Here is a 20209-nt window from a genome sequence, read left to right as displayed (position 1 = left end):
TAAATAAATTGAGTCAAGCCCCAGATATCCCACAACAAGTGTTGTGGTGGTGGTGGTGGTGACGGGGAGACAAGTGTGGTGGTGGTGGTGACGGGGAGACAAGTGTGGAGGTGGTGACGGGGAGACAAGTGTGGTGGTGGTGACGGGGAGACAAGTGTGGTGGTGGTGGTGACGGGGAGACAAGTGTGGAGGTGGTGACGGGGAGACAAGTGTGGTGGTGGTGACGGGGAGACAAGTGTGGTGGTGGTGGTGACGGGGAGACAAGTGTGGTGGTGGTGACGGGGAGACAAGTGTGGTGGTGGTGGTGACGGGGAGACAAGTGTGGAGGTGGTGACGGGGAGACAAGTGTGGTGGTGGTGACGGGGAGACAAGTGTGGTGGTGGTGGTGACGGGGAGACAAGTGTGGAGGTGGTGACGGGGAGACAAGTGTGGTGGTGGTGACGGGGAGACAAGTGTGGTGGTGGTGGTGACGGGGAGACAAGTGTGGAGGTGGTGACGGGGAGACAAGTGTGGTGGTGGTGACGGGGAGACAAGTGTGGTGGTGGTGGTGGTAGTGGTGACGGGGAGACAAGTGTGGTGGTGGTGGTGACGGGGAGACAAGTGTGGTGGTGGTGGTGGTGGTGGTGACGGGGAGACAAGTGTGGTGGTGGTGGTGGTGGTGACGGGGAGACAAGTGTGGTGGTGGTGGTGGAGGTGGTGGTGGTGACGGGGAGACAAGTGTGGTGGTGGTGGTGACGGGAGACAAGTGTGGTGGTGGTGGTGGTGACGGGGAGACAAGTGTGGTGGTGGTGGTGGTGGTGGTGATGGGGAGACAAGTGTGGTGGTGGTGGTGGTGGTGACGGGGAGACAAATAAAAATAGAGGTAAAAGAGGGGGGAACATGGCTGAAAAAAGCAGCACAAATACAATTACATATTATTACAGACAATTACATTCAAACAGCGTTGTTTTGAAGAAGAAAAACAGACATGGGTTGACAACAGAGGGGTAAGGTAGGTTACAGGGAATTTATTAGGTAGTGCTTCGTATTTATCTTAAACTGGTTGAGAGAGGTACAGTCTTTAACATGGTTGGGAAGATCATTCCACATTCTGGGCCCCTTGATTTGAAGAGCATTTCTAGTTTGATTAAGTTGTACTCTAGGAATATCAAAACTGTATTTATTTCTGGTGTGGTGCTCATGGGTTCTGTTACAACCTTCAATGAATCTCTTGAGGTCAGGATTGGCATTACAGTTCAGCGTTTTACATATGTATAATATACATGAGAGAATGTACAGTGACTTAATATCTAACATATTCATAGATTTGAGTAGGGGTACCGAGTGATGTCTGGGGCTAGAGTTGGATATTGTTCTAATAGCAGCTTTGTGTTGAGTAATTAGAGGACGTAAATGATTTTGGGTAGTAGAACCCCAAGCACAAATACCATAGTTGAGATATGGATAGATGAGGGAGTAATAGAGAGTCACCAGGGCAGGGCGGGGTACATAATATCTGATCTTAGAAAGAATGCCAACAGTTTTTGAAACTTTTTTTGATATATTTAGAATGTGTCCCTGGAAATTCAGCTTGTGGTCGATGAGAACGCCAAGGAATTTGCCATCTAATTTGTTACAAATTTGGGTATTGTTTATTTTGAGATTTATTTGATTAGAGGATTTATTGCAAAACAGAATATAGAACGTTTTGTCAATGTTAAGGGTGAGTTTGTTGGCAGTTAGCCAAAGTTGGACTTTCTTTAGCTCAGTATTTACTGTGGCATTTAGAGCAAGGGAGTCAGGACTGGAGTAAATGAAGGTTGTGTCGTCAGCAAATAGAATTGGTTTGAGGTGTTGGGAGGCATTTGGAAGGTCATTAATGTAGATGAGAAAGAGGAGAGGGCCAAGTATGCTGCTCTGAGGAACACCAATGTTGATGGGTAGGGTGGGAGAAATTGTATTATTCACAGAAACATACTGGAGCCTGTCAGTAAGGTAAGATTTAAGGTATTGCAGGGAGTGTCCTCTGACTCCATAATGATGTAATTTAAGAAAAAGGTTTTCGTGGTTGACAGTGTCAAAAGCCTTACGCAGGTCTACAAATAACCCAACAGGGAACTCCTTTTTATCAAGAGCTGCGTGAATCAAGTTAATCATACTAATAAGTGCATCGTAAGTGCTTTTTTTGGGTCTGAAGCCATATTGACAAGAGCTAAGTATATTGTGTTTGGCTAGAAAAGAGTAAAGCTGCTTGTAGATTAGTTTTTTCAAATATTTTTGACAAGTTAGGCAGGATTGATATAGGTCTGTAGTTGTTAACATCTGTGAGATCACCACATTTGTGGACAGGGGTTACTCCTGCTTTTTTTTAGAATGTCTGGAAAGGTTTGGAGTTCAAGTGACTTGTTGAAGAGCAATGCAATAGCAGGGTCTAAAGATCAGGAGGCTTTTTTGTAAATTAAAGTGGGTATCTCCTCGAGGGCACTAGACTTGGTTTTAAGGGAAAGGATTATCTCATTGACATCAGTGGAATTAGTAGGCTTTAGGTACAGAGACTGTGGATAGTTACCTGTAAGATAGTCCTTAACATCAGTACTGGAAGATGGAATATCATTTGCAAGGGATGACCCAATGGAAGAGAAGAACCTATTGAACTCAATAGCAGAATCAGAGGCTGAAAGCTGACCAACGTTATTGGACAGGAGTGTTGGTTTGTTATTTAAAATCTTCTTTGATCCCAATATTTGTGAAATTGTGCTCCAAGTTTTTTTAATGTTGCTCTTTATTTGGGTAAATTTATCTTCATAGTATTTAGTTTTGGCTCGTCTAATTATTTTAGATAGCAATAACGAGTAATTCTTTGAGTATTCTTTGGAGATGATTCCTAACCTATACTTCTTCTCAAAGTCATGTTTTTTGTTAATGGATTTAAGTATTCCCTTTGTAAGCCAAGGATTGTTAAGCCTTTTGTTTGTGACTTGTTTTGTAAGCATAGGAAAGTGGGTGTTATAAAGGCTAAGAGTTGTTTGAAGAAAAGATTGCACTGCTAGGTTGATGTCCCCTATGTTACCTAACACGGACTCCCAGTTGACATTATCAGCAGCAGTTATAAAATTGTTTATAGCAGTTTCATTGTGCAGCCTAAAGCTTAACTCCCTTGACTCAAGAGGTCGTTTGATAATGTTAGTTAAGAGAAATGTGGGGTAATGGTCTGTAGTGCTATCGGTGATTATACCTGAAGTAAGCGGAGAGGTTATGTTGGTCCAGATGTGATCTAGAGTCGTAGCAGTACTATCAGTGATTCTAGTTGATCTAGTGATTAAGGGTATGAGGAAGCAGGAATTCATACAGTTGAGGAAGATAACAGCAGTAGGGTGTTCAGGCTCGCAGAGGTCAATATTAAAGTCCCCTGCGATAATTAGATGGTTTTTGTTCAGTCTGTTATCTAGTATTAGATTTCTAAGGTTTGAATTGAATTCGGACACATCAGTGTTAGGAATTCTATAGACTGCTCCCACAGACAGGACAGACTCGGCACCCTTGACTCTGAAACTGGCGAAGATATACTCCCCACAGCAGTCTCTAGTTCTAATTATTTTTAAGCATGTTAGTTCTTGGTGGTAGTAAAGAGCAGTATCACCACCTCTCTGAATTTGACGACAGTTGTGAATTGCATGTAGTTAGGCATGTTAAAGAGTTGAGTAGTATCCTCTTTCAACCACGTTTCAGTGAGTATAATAAAAGAGAATTTGTTGTCAATAGTTTCAATCAAGGCACTAACATCATCGACGTGTTTACCTAGGGATCTAACATTCAAGTTGATTACAGAGATATTGTGATTATCTGTTAATACATTGTTTACATCATGTGCTGTAAAATATCTGCAATTTTGATCATTGAAGTGATGATTGTCATAGATAGTGGATAAGAGGTTTAGTTCTGGGTCTATACTTGTCTGCATAAAAAGGCTGTTTGCAGGAAAACAAGGCAAGAATGGCAAATTACAAAATAGAAAACAAAGAAAAAAGTAGAATAAAAATTCTAAAGTAATATAAACTTAATGGTAATTTTAAGTAAAAAAACTTAATGGGAACTGGGAATGTAAAAAATGAACTAGAATAATTAATAACAATAGATGACCAAAAAAGTCAAAAAGCAATTATGAAATCTATAAAATGAAAAGCTTGCTTACTATACTATTATAAGTACATTATAGTTGAATACTGAAGTTACACAAAAACAAACTGAGGTAGTATAAATAGAGATACACTCAGGAACACTGGATAATGAAGTTAATACTAGAGGACACAGGCAAAGCCAGTGTACTATGGAACATGGGAGTAAAAAGAAAAAAGACAATAATAAAGATGACAATATTATTATTTTTTTTTTTAACTAAAGTTAAAACCTTTTGAAAGGAAAGGCAGAGCTAAAGTACACAAAGGTAGTTAAATGAGATTATAATTTGAATTCAGGCTATACAGCAGCTATCCCACAGTCACTGAGGAAAGAATTAAGGTGAGCTTCAGTGGTTATTGAATAGGTTTTTCCAGTGTCAGTCCTACTAGCTATAATTTTACCATCTCGCACAAAACAGTGTTTAATTGTAGGGGTATTTTTGCAGAAACCACGCAGTTTAAAAAAGAGATTTTGCCTGAGCCTGGTCGGACATTCATTCACATAAACAGTGGATTTACTAGCGACTGCAGATGAGATAAGATCAGACTTGCGGGAGCAGCTATCTAGTTTTATATGTATTCTCCTGTTGTTAGTACCATTTGATTTGGTACCCACTCTATAAGCTGCTTTGATGTAATGTAAACTTTGATGTAATTTATCTTAATTTCACATGTTTCTCTTATTTAAATTGTTTATATTTTTCCCTAACTTCATTTCTCTTCTTTTGTTATTTATTCTGTTGTGATTTGCGATGATATGTTTAATATCTTGGGCTCAGAACTGTTGACAATTGTCAGATAATGAGAGGTCGGAGGCGCCTTTCTTCTCCTTGGCACACGCACATAATCCAACAAATATCCGATTGTTTAAAAAATGATTAACAATAAGATCTTTAAATATTTGGCATTATTCCACAAGAAATATTTAAAGAATTTAAATTTCTCATCATTGTGTTGTGTTTGGATACATTCTTAAATCTTTGCAGTGAAAAATATATTGGTAATTTACCGTTTATAACAATGATATCACACCATTGCAATCCTTCTCAGAGTGTGGAACGTTTGAGAAAAAAAATCCTGTGAATTTATTAAGGAAACTAATAGTACCCGGCCACGCGTTGCTGTGAGCCTGTGATGTGGCTCAGCAACGCATGTGCGTTGCTGAGCCACATCAACCTTCCCTGTCCCCCAGTCCTCCCCACCATTCCCCCTTCACCCGTCTTTTCGGCTTCAAAATCATTCCCCACTCCACCGTCCCCTCGTCCTCCCCACCATCCTCTCTTCCTTCCTATCATGCTCCACTTCCCTGTCCCTTTGTTCTCCCCCACCATTCTCCATTCCCTCATCCCCTTGTTCCCACAATCCCAAACTCCTCCGTCCCCTCGTCCTTCTTAACCATTCCCAACTCCACCATCCCCTCTTCCTTCCCACCATGCCCCACTTCCCTGTCCCTTTGTCCTCCCCACCCTTCTCCATTCCCCCATCTCCTCTACTCCACCATCCCAAACTCCTTCCCCCCCCCCCCGTCCCCTTGTCCTTCCCCATCATTACCCCCTCCCTTGTCCCCTCGTCCTCCCCACCATATCTCACTTCCATCCCCTCGTATCCCCACCATTCCCCACTCCCTCGTCTGATGCCTTCCCAAATGGTCTGATGTTCCCATCAGAAAATTGGGAACATCAAGTGATCCGATGTTCCCATCACTGAAATATAAAAAAAACAGTTGAAAAATAAAATGAAAATATGAAAAATACAAAAAAATAAACTATACTCACGAAATGAACGGTATGGTAAACAACACAGCTCAATTCCAATGCAATTCACACAAAATAATTAAATCAAAATGAAAATAAATCAAAATCTATGAAAATTCAATTTATCAATGCAATCAGAAACGCTGAAATGGAATTGTAACATATTTAGTATAGCATGTGTATTGCTCTTACATGTAACAGATGGCGCTGTTTTTCAAGGAAAGCATAGTTTTACCTGTCACAGGTGTGGCATCTATACATATACTTATGAAATGAATGGTATGGTAAACAACACAGCTCAATTCCAACACAATGTCACACATAATAATTCAATAAAAAATATAATATATCGAAATCTATGAAAATAAAATATATCAATGCAATCGGAAACACTGAAATGGAATTCGTGACATTTTTAGTATACCGTGCATGTTGCTATTATGTGCAACAGATGGCGCTGTTTTTCAAAAACGTTTTTTTTTAACTGTCACAGGGGTGGCCTCGATATAGTAGGTATATGAAAAGACGTGCTTATTCCAATGCAACGTTGTATCAAAATTTCAAAGCAATGAATGAAGAACTTCTTGAGATTACAGCATGTGTTGCCCCTACGTCCAACAAATGGTGCTGTTTTTAAAAAAAAGCATGTTTTTTCCCTGTCACAGGTGAGGCATGTAAGTAGTAGATATATAAAATGACGCGCCTATTCGAATGCAACGTTGTGTCAAAATTTCAAAACAATCTTTAAAGAAGTTTCAAAGATTTCCTTCACATGGAAAAACACATGAAAAACACAGTTTTTCAGAAAAAAACATGTTTTTTATCCGTCACAGATGTAACATGTATGTAGTAAGTATATAAAAACCTGGCCGGATGCGAATGGAACGTTGTGTGAAATTTCAACGCAATCGGTGACGAACTTTCGGAGATTAGCGATTTTGAACAAACGAACATTTCCATTTTTATTTATATAGATGATCGAGAACCGAGATTTATCAATAAAATATTTGTACAATAGTTTGGTTGTTGTGAGCTAGTTATTAGATACCTTAAGATATTAGTTAAGATATTAGTTACCACTTATTTTCGTGTGGTTGAAGGCATGCTATATTTACCAAAGGTGTCCCGTCCCTATCTTATTTTCTGACCTTTCCCAGGAAGCAACCCATAACAGCTGTCTAACTTCTGCCTACTTATTTACTGCTAATTAAATGGGAGCATCAGGTGGAAGAAAACGTAATTGATCTTAGTTACTTTTAGTTATTATATATAATAATAAGGGGAATAATATACAAATCCAGAACTCCACTAGAGTGTAGCACCCTGCTGAATGTCAATTTATGATCTTTGGTCATCTCACATAAATATAAATAAAAGAGTATTTTGGAAATATAAATAAAAATAGTTTATTCATATGATGTTATTGAAAAGGATGTGATCATTATAGAGAACTTAGTAAAGAAAATGTTTTAAATACATTTTCGGTTTGAAAGGAAACTGAGCTAAGAGTGTGGTAGCATCAGTGGAGAGTTATTGCTTCATTGCTTTCTTATTCTTTCATCCCCTCACATCACCATGAAGCTGTTGACATCACTCTGAAACGTAAAATCATTCGTAATTTTCCCAAGTTATTTCCTGGACACCCAGCTCTAAGCACAAATATATAAAAAGTCGCTAATAAGACCCAAAAATGCATGAATATTATTTTTAAAGACACACTCGGGAAGAAGTTGGTGATGGCTTGAGGTAGAAGAATCCAATATGTATACTTCAAAGAGGATTTGTGGGTTCTAATGAGAAAGGAAATTTACAAGGTGTATCTTGCAAAATAAAAAATCTTCAGGTGTCTAAACATGAGAACATTCTCATGTGTGGACCGAACATGTCATCACAGCCTTGGGCTTACTAGCCTGAACCTCAATATAATGAATAATACTCCTTCAGGAATAATCATTTAATCATTATTACTCGATGTTTCGAGAGTCTTTCAATAAAACGAGATAGCACTTAAGTATTTTATTAAGAAGTCTAAGAATCTCTTAAAGTCAATTTTTTTTATAAGATTTTTAAATGTTAAAAATGCTGTAAGCAACCTCTTATTATTAAAAAGCCTTTAAAATGTCGCAGTCAGACTATATAATCAATTAAAAACTTTGTTAAAGGAGAAGTGTCAGATTGAGAAATATTTATCTGTCATTTTATATACATTTAGAGAAATGGTGTGATTGGCAAAATTATTGTAAATGTTTGTTACTAATGTTGTGTGTGTGTGTGTGTGTGTGTGTGTGTTTAGTTTCTTGAATAAAAATAGTATAAGTCACTAATGTTGTTTATCTTTTCAGATCCTATTGTATGTGAAAAGGACAAATTCAGATGCTCTGATGGTTCCCGTTGCATATCTCTGCTGATGCGATGTGACTTTTACCCTCACTGCATCGATGGCTCCGACGAGGTTACTTGTGGTAAGTCCTTTCAATTATTGTAAGCAGTACTTTGTTAATTCTGCATTCAATGTTGCCTAATGTGAATTTCTTGTCAGGTTGGCTTATTTTAATAAATGTTAAAGTAATACATAACTACCACATATTTCAAGGAAAAGGTGATAAAAAAGTTTACTCGAAAATGTATAATTATCAAAAGGGCACAAAAGAGCAACTGATAAAACAAATTTGAGTAATGGTCTAGAGATAGGTACTAAAGTTTAGGTAAAGAAAGGGTAAAGTAATGAAATTAGGCGAACGAAGTAGGAGGCTGAACACAAGGTATCATTTGGGAATTGAAATCCTGCAAGAGCCAAACAAAGAGAAAGATCTTGGGGTTGAAATCTTACAAAAACCTGTCCCCAGAGCCCCACATCAATAGGTTATCAACAGCAGTATATGCTAGAATAGCCAACCAAAGAAATGTTTTTACAAAATTGTGTAAGGAATCATTCAGAACCTTGAATACCACTAATGTCAGATCAATCCTGAAATATGCAGCTCCAGTCTGGAGCCCATACCTAATTAAATAGAGGACAAAGAGAAAATTCACAGGTATGCCACCAAACTAGTCCCAGAACTGAGAGGTATGTGTTACGATGAAAAGCTAAAGAAGCTTTCTGTCTTTCATCACTGAAAGACAGAAAGGTAAGGGAAGACATGATCATCACCTACAAAATTCTCATTGGAATTGACACAGTGGAAAAAGACAAATTATTTAGCATTTGTGAAACATGAACAAAGGGACACAAGTGGAAACGTAGTACACAAATGGGCAACAGAGTCATTAGAATGTTTTATTTTTTTCAGTTCCAGAGTAGTTACCAAAGGGAATGCATTAATAAGCAGTGATGTGATGGTAACTCCATACAGAGTTTCAAATGTAGATTTGATAGATATGGTTAGGCGCAGAAATATGTACACCACTTGACTGACAGTTGAGAGGTGGGACCAAAGAGCTGGAAAGTAAATCATTTTTAACTAACGCAAGCACAACTAGGCGAGTTGAAAGGAAATATTTGAAAGAAAGTTTTCTAATACTATAAAAAAGAGTATGGGATTAATTGACTCCCTCAATATATGTACATATAAAAAAATAATTCTTAGAATTAAAAAAACAAAACTACTAAATTTTAGGAATAAAATAAAACGAAATAAACAACGTTAAGTTCTTAGCAGACAATTGCTACAGAAATGACATTTTCCTGTGAAGTCTGGAAAGATTGTGTTGGTATAGCTCTGTGCTCCTGGGTGGACTGTCACGCTTGTGAAGTTTGTGTATTCACCTAGTTTTGCTTGCGGAGGTTGAGCTCTGCTCTTTCGACCACCTCTCAACTGTCAATCAATCAACTGTTACTATTATTTTTTTCTACACGCACACACACGCACTCACTCACACACACACACACACACACATACACACACACACACACACACACACACACACACACACACACACACACACACACACACACACACACACACACACACACACACACACACACACACACATACAAACACACAAGCACACACACACACAAGCACACACACACACACGCACACACACGTTTCAAGGGTCGAGGGAGGTGGTCACGCCGCGCTCGCCAAGAAGGCGTCATATTTCGGGACATCAGAGGGATACACAGAAAAATCGGTGTTCAGTGATAATACAAAGTGCAACACACCAATTAAAAACTAAAAAATTTATGGATTGTGTCCAATAGTGAATATTAGACAAGTTCGGTGTACGACATAAGTGTCAGGACAAGCACGTGGGCCACTGCATGGTCAGAGTGTACACAACTAGATGTGATAGTGAAGATCATAACAAATAGTGAATAGGATAATGAAGAAGTGAGTCTAAACGTGCAGCATTAGGACTATATTGGTGCTAAGAGGAACAAGAAGCAGAGTACTGGTGATAGATAGTAACAAGTTGGAGGGACCTACGCCTGGCAGCGGTGTAGATGGAGACAGCAGGCCTACACACCACTGTCAACAGTACTTTTAACACCTGTTTGTGCTGTGGGATGTTTTGAATTGGCGATAAGGTAAGGCCATTCAAAAAGTCTGTCAAGCAATGTACAGTGTTATTGCTTTTTTAATAGTTAGTCTTGGATATAAGTTAACAAACAGAAACGAACCTCAAGGGAAATATTCGGCTCATATGGGAACTAGTTTCTGGCACCCAAGTGTGAAAAAAACACTACGCCCTACCCTGGACAACTACCCCCTCTTCTCTCACCCCTACCCCCTCCCACCATAGCACCAACAGTACACACACAGCCTCCCAACCATAGGGCCCACACCCTCCCACTCTAATCCTCCCCACACACCCTCACCATCCCCTCCCTCTCTCCCATCTCCCTCCCATACACACACACACTCACCTCTCCCTCTCCCCTCCCCCTTTCTCTCCTCTCCTCTCTTTCCCCCCTTTCTCTCTCTCTCTCTCTCATAGGGAAAACATGGCAGGGACACGAACTCGGGGTGACAAACGCAGGAGGACAATCACGGCTGGAACAAACTCAGAGGATGGGGTGGAACAGGAAGCCTGGATGAAGGGGGTATTCCAGCAAATGTGGGATGAATTCAGTGAAGGACTGAGGGTAATGAGGGAGGACAGTAGCCAACCTGCAGGATGAACTAGGGGCAGCAAAGGAGGAGATACGATACCTGAAGGAGACTTCTCCGCAATACCAGACACAAACCATACCTCAGGGAGATAGAAATGCTACTGTGGAGGGGACCTCCACAACACAGCTCTCATAAGATGAAATGCTTAAAAAGAGCCCTGAAGCTAGGTCTGTAGTTAGGAAAGTTGTCATGGAAGTGGCTTCCTCTCAGGAAGCAGCTAGATGTACTAGCCATCTGATAGAGAGAAAAAGAGCAGTAGTAGTAGCAGGCATTAAATTACAAACAGGGACCAGCCCAAAGGAGCGAAGAGACAAGGACAAAAGCATAGTTACCGAGATCCTTAACCCTTTAACTGCGCAACGCGCCTGCAGGCCCAGGCTTAGGGTGCGTAACGCGCCCTCGGGTGTTTTTATTTTTCACGTTCCATTCAAAACTCCCGCGGCTACATGGGGTTCACATCAGCTTCCTCAGGGGTCTTGTAAACAAACGCCATCTTAAAAAAAAATCATGGTCCACATTGCCGAGTGTCAGAGCCTCAGTAGTGAGTGAGCAACCAAGGCTGGCGCTCGCAGCATGAGCGCACAGCACTGCTGTTCAGCGTGTGACCACAGCATTGCCTAATATTGTCAAAATATATATATAATCTGTTTTATTTAGCCATGATAGTATTATAGAAGAGCCCGAGTGTGAAAATGACTGGGTACAATGTTCAAATATCAGTGATTGAATGCTGTTCACGATGTTCATAGCGCTAGCCACAGCACCACAGCATTATTTCGTCCATCTAGGAATCTACAAACAACTTTTTAGGTTCCTTTTCAAAATATACTTGTGGTCAATTCTTCATTTACAGGAATTAGTGACCAGGATTGTGGTTATAATGAGCGTTGTGCGTAGGAAGGAGAAATTTTGGTGAGGGAGGGAGGAAGGGAGAGAATTGAGGTAACCTCACTGTGGCAGTAACTCTTGTTTTGCTCACCATACTAGCTTCGTGGTTCGCTATGGAGAACACACATGTACATGAGTATATACAGTGTGTGTGAATAGTGTAATAACAACATCAGGAGTATGATGTGAGGAGCTATTTTGGTGAGGGAGGTGTCGTCGTAATCGTGGCGTCGTCTGCTCTCTTCTGTGTGATTTGTCATGCAGTGTATGGTGGCCACTGTACTGTTTGGACACAATACCGGCTTACTTGCATAGTTCTTGTAAATAAAACATGTAGATAGGTATATATAACATGTGTAAATCGTGTAATAAATTCAATAACAGTATGGTGGGAGGAGCAATGTTGGCGAGTAAGATGTTGGAGTGAGGGAGGGCTGGCTGGGTGTGGCTGCTCACACTCGCAGTGTTCTGAGTGTGTTGATGGTGAATGTATATAGTGTGTGACAGTGTATAGTGTGTAAATAGATTGTATATATACATAAATTAGCATGATACATGGTAAATATGTGCGACATATGTGTACACAAGTGTCCTCAGACAGTACGAATGTTTTACTGTCATAATATAGTGTACGTGTTCATTATACATAGGATTAGCACGTAAAAACAAATAAAATGTATTTGAAACTGTGCGCGAAAAATGAACAAAAATATATTCACGGCAACTCGCGCGCCCCGCCCAGGGTGCCCCACCGGCCCCGGGAGCTTACTGCACGGGCGCACGGGGAATGATGACGTCACGCGACAACTTACGGACCCCATACCAGCCAAAGTAAGTACAAGTTCGAAATTTTTTTGACATACCCATACTGGGGGAAGGGTTTTTGACACTTTAAAAAAAAAAAAAAAATTTCAAGAGAATTTATTTCTTGCGCACTGGGGGAGTGTCATATTTATAGGCCGCTCAGTTAAAGGTTTAAGGAGGTAAGGATGGAGGGAATTGACCAAAATGTTGAAAAGGTTTTCAGGCTTGGAAAGTACAACAAGGACAGACACCGAATGATAAAGATGGTATTCATGAGCAACATCATGAGAGAGGAACTGTTAGCAAGGAAGAGCAGTCTAGCAAATGTACAGCAGTTCAAAAAAGTATTCCTGCAGAGGGATATGACAAAGGAAGAGAGAAGGCAGGCAGCAGATGCGAGCAAGGAGCGCAGGGAGAGAGAAAGGGATCAGAGAACGACAACCCCAAACCCTACAATCCTAGAGGGGAGTGGGAAACCCTCCTCAAACAGTGCAACAGCCACTGGAATTGGGGCACCACACCACATTCTACCTAACAGACACCCTACCTGCCCCATCTCCTGTCAGCCCCCAACTAAGTACCCACCTAGGGCACCCACCCCCCTCCTCCCACTCACCTCCCTCCTCCCACTCACCCCTCTCCCCAGGACCTCCCTTCTCCCCCATCCCCCAAGCCCTCCCTTCTCCCACATGCCCTCCTGTCTCTCCCACCTGCAAGCCCTCCGTTCTCCCCCACCACCCTACCCTCCCCCTCCCCCCCATCCCTCCAAGCCCTTCCTCCTCCACCAGTCTGCCCGTACCAGATCCTCCCAGCTCCCGCTCACCCCAGATCCCACAGGTCCCCCCCCAGAGGAGAAGCAGAGAGTCAGTTTCAGGGTAATGTACTCGAACATAGATGGGATCACAAGCAAGGCAAGTGAATTAAGGGAAAGAACACAAGAAGTGAACCCAGATTTAATTGATCTCACTGAAACAAAACTCTCAGGAATTATAACGAATGCCGTGTTTCCCCAGGAGTACAGAGTAATTAGGAAAGAGAGGGAAGGTAGGGGAGGAGGCCGAGTGACCCTACTTATGAGAAAGGAATGGAGTTTTAAGGAAATGGCTATGCCGGGCTGTGAGGGTTTCAGAGACTACATAGCAGGCAGCATGAAAATGGGAGAACCAAGAATAGTAGTAGCAGTAATATATAACCCTCCACCAAATGACAGAAGACCCAGTCAAGAGTATGAAAACAACAACATGGCAGTTAATACTATAATTGAGAGGGCAGCTTCTGCTGCCTGTAGAAATATATCCCACTTGCTCATCATGAGGGACTTCTATCACGGAAGGATTGACTGAGAGAACAAGGAACCGCATGGAGGTGAGGATAATTGGAGAGCCAAACTATTGGAGGTGGTGACTGGAAACTTTTTTACCCAGCATGTCAGAGAACCCACAAGGATGAGAGGAAATGACGAACCAGTGAGACTCGACCTAGTCTTCACTCTGAACGACTCCGACATAAGAAAAATCGGTTTTGAGGCCCCAGTAGGAATGAGCGACCACAGTATACTGGTGTTTGAGTACCTGATTGAAGAAGGGTTATTGAACTCGAGGAGGGATACTGAAAAAAAAAGGTTAGCATACCAAAAGGGAAACTATGTGGAGATAAGAAAATTCCTAACAGATATAGCATGGGAAACAGAGCTCAGGGAAAAGACGGCCCAGGACATGATGGACTACATCACGCAGAAGTGCAAGGAAGCAGCAAACAAGTTTGTCCCAGTTCAAAAGGAAAACAGTGAAATGAATATGAGAAACCCATGGTTTAATCAGAGATGTAGGCTAGCTAAGCAGCAAAGTAAAAGGATATGGACAAACTATAGGAATAACAGGACACTTGAGAGCAGAGAAAGATACCAGAGTGCCAGGAATGAATATGTCAGTATGAGAAGGGAGGCAGAAAGACAATACGAAAATGACATTGCAAGCATGGCAAAGACTAAGCCTAAATTGCTGCATTGCCACATCAAGAGAAAAACAACAGTAAAGGAACAGGTTATGAAATTAAGGATAGGGGCACAAGGATTCACTACAAACGACAAGGAAGTGTGTGAGAAACTGAATAAGAAATTCCAGGAGGTCTTCACCTTAGAGCAAGGAGAAATTCCAGAGATAAGAGAGGGAATAGTTAACCAGGAACCACTGGAAGAGTTTGAGATTACCAGCGGGGAACTTTCTTTAGCACTTTGGTGCCTCTTGAGCGAGTCAACTATTTTTATCACGTTTCCACTGATGTGACTCACTCACGAGTCACGATAAAAAATATTTGTATAAATTCTATTTTCTATGATTTTCTTGGGGATACTTTTAAAATGTTCGCCATGAAATTCCCGTTCACCCACATAGGCCGCATGGCATCTCAGCCTACGCCGTCATGTGGTCGGCCCATTGTTTTGTTGTCACAACAAGTGCCCACACCGGTCTCCCCTCGTGCGGAAAACTTGACCTGTTTTACGCATTTATTTCCGTTCTCGTGTAATTCTAACCCATTCAATACGTTGAACATGGATCCTGGACAAGGAACAAGCAGTGATACTCAAAAAGGAGCCAAGAAATCTGAGAAAAGAAGATCCAATCTCTATGATTTATAAGAAGTATCGTGGGGTCAAGCTCACTCCCTCCAAGATTCCTGGCCTTGTTGAGGAATTATCAGAGGCAGAAGATGCTGATATTGAAGTTGACGAACCAGAATGTGACATTCTATATGCTCTTTCCTCAAGTGAGCAAGATAGTTTTACTGAGAGTGAGGATGAGAGTGAGGAAGAAGCCCCAGCCCCGCCACGCGGAAAGCGAACACGTCCGTACCAAGGGGGCCTAAGGTGAGTGATGGCTGGAGTCGTAGCAACACTCCTCCCATTATTGGTGAATTTACTGCAAACCCAGGCCTAACAATTCCCCTACCAACGACTCCATTACAGTTCATACAAATATTACGAGAGCGTTGGTAGAATATCTTGCCTATGAAACTAATTTGTAAGCCTCACACGTCATACATCTGGTAGCTGAATCATCCAGAAATAGTTGGAAACCAGTGTCTGTGAATGAAATGGCCAGATATTTGGCCCTGTGCCTACTAATGGGGATAAACAAGCTCCCTACGATGAGGATGTACTGGCAAACAAATAAGCTGTGGCATGCTCGATTCTTCAACGTGTTTATGGCATCTACGCGGTTCCAACATATTGCAAAGTTCTTTCACATGTATAACAACAAAGCAGTTCCCGAGAACAATAGTGACAGGTTGATAAAAGTGAGACCAGTGATGGAATATTTGACCGAGAAATTTGCGTCTGTATATGATCCAAAGAAAGAATTGAGTCTCGATGAAGGTACAATGGCATGGGGTGGCCGCCTCTCTTTCAAGGTATACAATCCAAACAAGTAAGTAAGTAATTATCAAAAGAAGGCACCAAACCGGGAAGGCTATGTAGCACCATCAAATGCGCAAAATAATCAGAAGGCGCTAAATATCGCCATGGATGCCAATACGAGAACAAAAACGCATAAGGCGAACGATATCAAAAGTATCCGAGTCACCAAGAATTCTATTGAGGGACAGGTAACCGCGAGGGGCGGTCGGAAAGCAAGATCACACGCTCGTCCTGGAAGTCAGGACATTCAAGAAGGACATGCACGACCGTAAGAGGGACAATGCAACTAGGACAATAAGGAGCAGGGCGGTGCTCCATCAAGTGACCATGGGTTAAGCGAGTATGGCCAATACACAATCTCGCCAGAGCTGTTTCCCACCGCCGGTTACGGTGGAAGGAGGACGGCCACGAGGAAACACAACATTTAAGAGTACGTAGCTTGTTACCAGTAACAGGCAACCAAGAAGCCTGCCAACGGGTAAGGACTGAGGAATGGATAACCGGGTAAAAGTCGGAATACGGAATGCCATTACGAGAGATGGGACAAGAGCGGACAGCTTCCTTGGCGGCAGCATCCGCACGCTCATTTAAAGACACACCAATATGGCTGGGAACCCAACAAAACTCAACTGACTTAAATTTACTGTGAACAAGAAACAGCCAATGCTGGATCTCGACAACTACTGGATGAACCGGATTAAAGGACCCTAGAGCCATGAGGGCACTACGAGAGTCAACAACAACTACAAAGGAGGACTGACAACGAGAAAGCAGGAGACAAAGAGCATAGAGAATAGCATAAAGTTCCGCTGTAAAGATGCTAGTCTCCGGAGGCAAGCGACACATATAAGTGCGATCAGGAAAAACAACAGAGTAGCCAAAACCGTCCGCCGACTTAGACCCATCGGTGAAGACAGAAACGGAGCGGGAGTGAGAAGAAAAGTGCTCAAGGAAAAGGCGTTTTAGAACCGTAGGAGGGGTAAAAGCTTTAGTGATACGGGTCAAGGAAGTACAAAACCGCGGAAGAGGGACTCTCCACGGGGGCAAAGAAGGAACAACACGAGGAGAAACATTAGAAATACGAACGGAAAGAGAATCCTATAGGCGAGATAACCGGACAGAAAGAGGAAGGTGGTGAAGAGGAACAGGAACCGCAGGAGGGGTAAAATTTAAAGCACGACAGAGGCGAGAGGAAGGATGTTGTAAGGACCGCGCAAGATAGCGAAGACAGTAGCGATCACGGCGGTCATGGAGAGACAGGAAGCCAGTGTCAACATATAAGCTAAGGACGGGAGTCGAACGAAAGGCACCAGAACTGAGGCGCAACCCAGTATGGTGCAAAGCATCAAGACGGCGAAGAGTAGAAGGAGAAGCAGACGAGTAAGCAGGGCAACCATAATCGAGCTTAGAAAGGACAAGAGAGGAATGTAAAGCAAGGAGAGTGCGCCTATCTGCTCCCCAAGAAGTATGGGACAAGACCCGAAGGAGGGTAAGGGCCTTAGAGCACTCAACACGGAGGTAAGAGATATGGGGAGACGAAGACAAAAGAGTGTCAAGGAATAACCCCAAAAGCTTTGCGGAATCTTTGTATTCAAGGGGATGACCATAAAGTGACAAAGAGGGACGAAGAACAACCCGTTTCCGCGTAAAAGTCATGGCACAAGTCTTAGAAGTAGAGAACTTGAAGCTATGATCGGTGGCCCAAGACGACACGGCATCAATTGCAAGTTGAAGCCGGCGCTGAAGGAGAGGCGAATCATCACCCTGACAGCAAAGGGTAAGATCATCGACATAGAGAGCGGAGAAGACACCAGAAGGAAGAGAAGAAAGAAGACCATTGAGGGCAACCAGAAAAAGAGTAGTGCTCAGAACACTACCCTAGGGCACACCTTCGTATTGCTGAAAAGAGGCAGAGAGCGCGGTACCAAGGCGCACCCGAAAGGAACGACAGGAGAGGAAGCTGCGGAGAAAGAGAGGGAGATGACCACGAAGGCCAAAAAAATGAAGTTGAGATAGAATATGATATCTCCAAGTGGTGTCGTAAGCCTTTTCCAGGTCAAAAAGGACGGCAACAACGGAGGTCTTCGCAGCAAAAGCAGTACGAATATAGACCTCCAAGTTCACCAGGACATCTGTCGTGCTGCGGCACTTGCGGAAACCAAATTGAGAAGGGGAGAGGAGGTGATGGTGTTCCAGGAACCACATCAGACGAACGTTAACCATACGTTCAAAGAGTTTGCAGACACAACTTGAGAGAGCAATAGGGCGAAAGTCCTTAGGGGAAGTACCCAGAGACCCCGGTTTGCGAACAGGGAGGACAACGGCATCGAGCCAGTCCTCAGGGATTGGGGAAGATGAAGACCAGAGCTAACAGAAGAAAAGTGGGAACCCAGTACGGAAGCGACCTGCAACGGGTCCGCCACAAGAGTATCATGGAGGTGAAGGACCGGTGAAACATCGGGAACGAATTTACCCACTATCTTGTGGATACGCTTCCAGATCTGGGCCAGAGGAGTTTCTGACGTAATTGTTGAGACATAAGATACCTAACATTCACGTTTAGCCGTACTGATGGCCCTACGGGCCACCGCACACGCTTTCCGAAAGAAAAGAAAAGAATCGGTCGTCTGCCTACGGCGGTGCCTCTTCCAGGATGCACGCTTACAGCGGACAGCCCGAGCACAGTCCGCATTCCACCAGGGAAAGCACTTCCGTGGACCCCGAGAGGAAGAGCGAGGGATAGAGCGGAGGGCAGCGTTGAAGACAGTGTCATGAAAAAGGAGGAGAGCGCGAGAGAGAGGCAGAAGGGAGAGGTCAGAGTGAGTAGCACTGCGGGTAAATAGGGTCCAGTCCGCCTTAGCAAACTGCCACCTAGGGAAAGAGAGAGAAGGGCGAAAAGAGAAAAAGGAAACAAGGATGGGGAAATGATCACTTCCATGGAGGTCATCAAGAACCTGCCACGTGAAATCTAAGTAAAGAGAAGAAGAGCAGAGAGAAAGATCAAGACAAGAAAGGGGGCGAGTCCGAGAGTCCAAATGAGTGGGCTCACCAGAATTCAGAAGAGACAGGGAAGAAGAGAGGAGAAACGGCTCAAGAAGGCGACCCGGGTATTCGTCAGAACGTCACCCCAAAGAGAATGACGACAATTGATGTCACCCAGCAGGAGCACAGGCTCCGGCAAAGAGTCTAGGTGGTGTTTCAAATCAGGAAGAGAATGTGGGACACTCGGGGGGAGATAAATGGAACAAACTGTGTACCATTTCCCCACAAAGATACGAGCAGCAGAACAATGGAGAGGCGAAGGAAAAAGTAAAGGAACAAAGGGAACATCAGCACGAATCAAAAGAGCAGAAGAATTAGAAGCCCCAGCAACGGCTGGGGGGGGGGGGAGAGAAAGGAATAGCCACGAAAACGACCAGGACGAGCACCAAGCATCGGCTCCTGGAGACAGACAGAAAGGGGCGAAAACCGCGAAATCAGAAGTTGGAGTTCGAGGAAATTGGCGTAATAACCCCGAACGTTCCATTGAAGAATGGACAACGACGAGAAGAGAAAGGACAAAAACAGAACAAGGAAGAAACAAAGGCGAAAGAGCAACAGAGCACGTTAAAGAATATCAGGGTCGGTATCAGGTTCAGCAAAGTCAGGGTTAGGGGGCATGGGTAAACTGAGCAAAGACGGAGGGAAGGAAACGGGAGAACAGATCAGAGGTGGGCAGGCGGGGTCCGGAGGAGGAGGAGGAGGAAGAGGAGGAGACAATGGAGAGGAGCAGTCAAGGACAGCAGCAGGAAGAGGAGGGGTAGAAAGAGGGGAGCGTACCTCAGCAAGGGCAGCAACTGAGAGGGAAGCGGGGGCTAAAGAAACCTCCATAGCAGGAACAGGGGGAGCAACCACCGAAATGGGAGGGGAAGGAGCGAGAGAGTCAGAAGTAGGGGCCGAGGAAGAAAGCGAAACCTTCTTACCCGCCGAGGAGGAGGAAGGAGAGGAGCCAGGTTTACGCTTCTGACTTAAAGAGACAGGTGTCCCAGCAGCCACGTACTGGGCAACGAATTCTAGCGTCTCAACAGGAGA

General features: G+C 43.1%; 1 protein-coding gene across 1 annotated transcript in view; it reads left to right on the top strand.

Moving 5' to 3' along the window:
• Window positions 1-9212, top strand: part of LOC123752155 (uncharacterized) — a 395436-nt gene extending 386224 nt beyond the window's left edge. The window contains exons 4-5 of the mRNA XM_069332176.1: window positions 8254-8373; window positions 9202-9212. Of these exons, the coding sequence (XP_069188277.1) occupies window positions 8254-8373; window positions 9202-9212 (131 nt within the window). The remainder of the gene's footprint in view (window positions 1-8253; window positions 8374-9201) is intronic.
• Window positions 9213-20209: the final 10997 nt, after the last annotated feature.

Source organism: Procambarus clarkii, chromosome 27 (genome assembly GCF_040958095.1).
Source record: "Procambarus clarkii isolate CNS0578487 chromosome 27, FALCON_Pclarkii_2.0, whole genome shotgun sequence".
NCBI classification, from domain to species: domain Eukaryota; kingdom Metazoa; phylum Arthropoda; class Malacostraca; order Decapoda; family Cambaridae; genus Procambarus; species Procambarus clarkii.
This window is presented reverse-complemented; position numbering and strand designations above follow the sequence as displayed.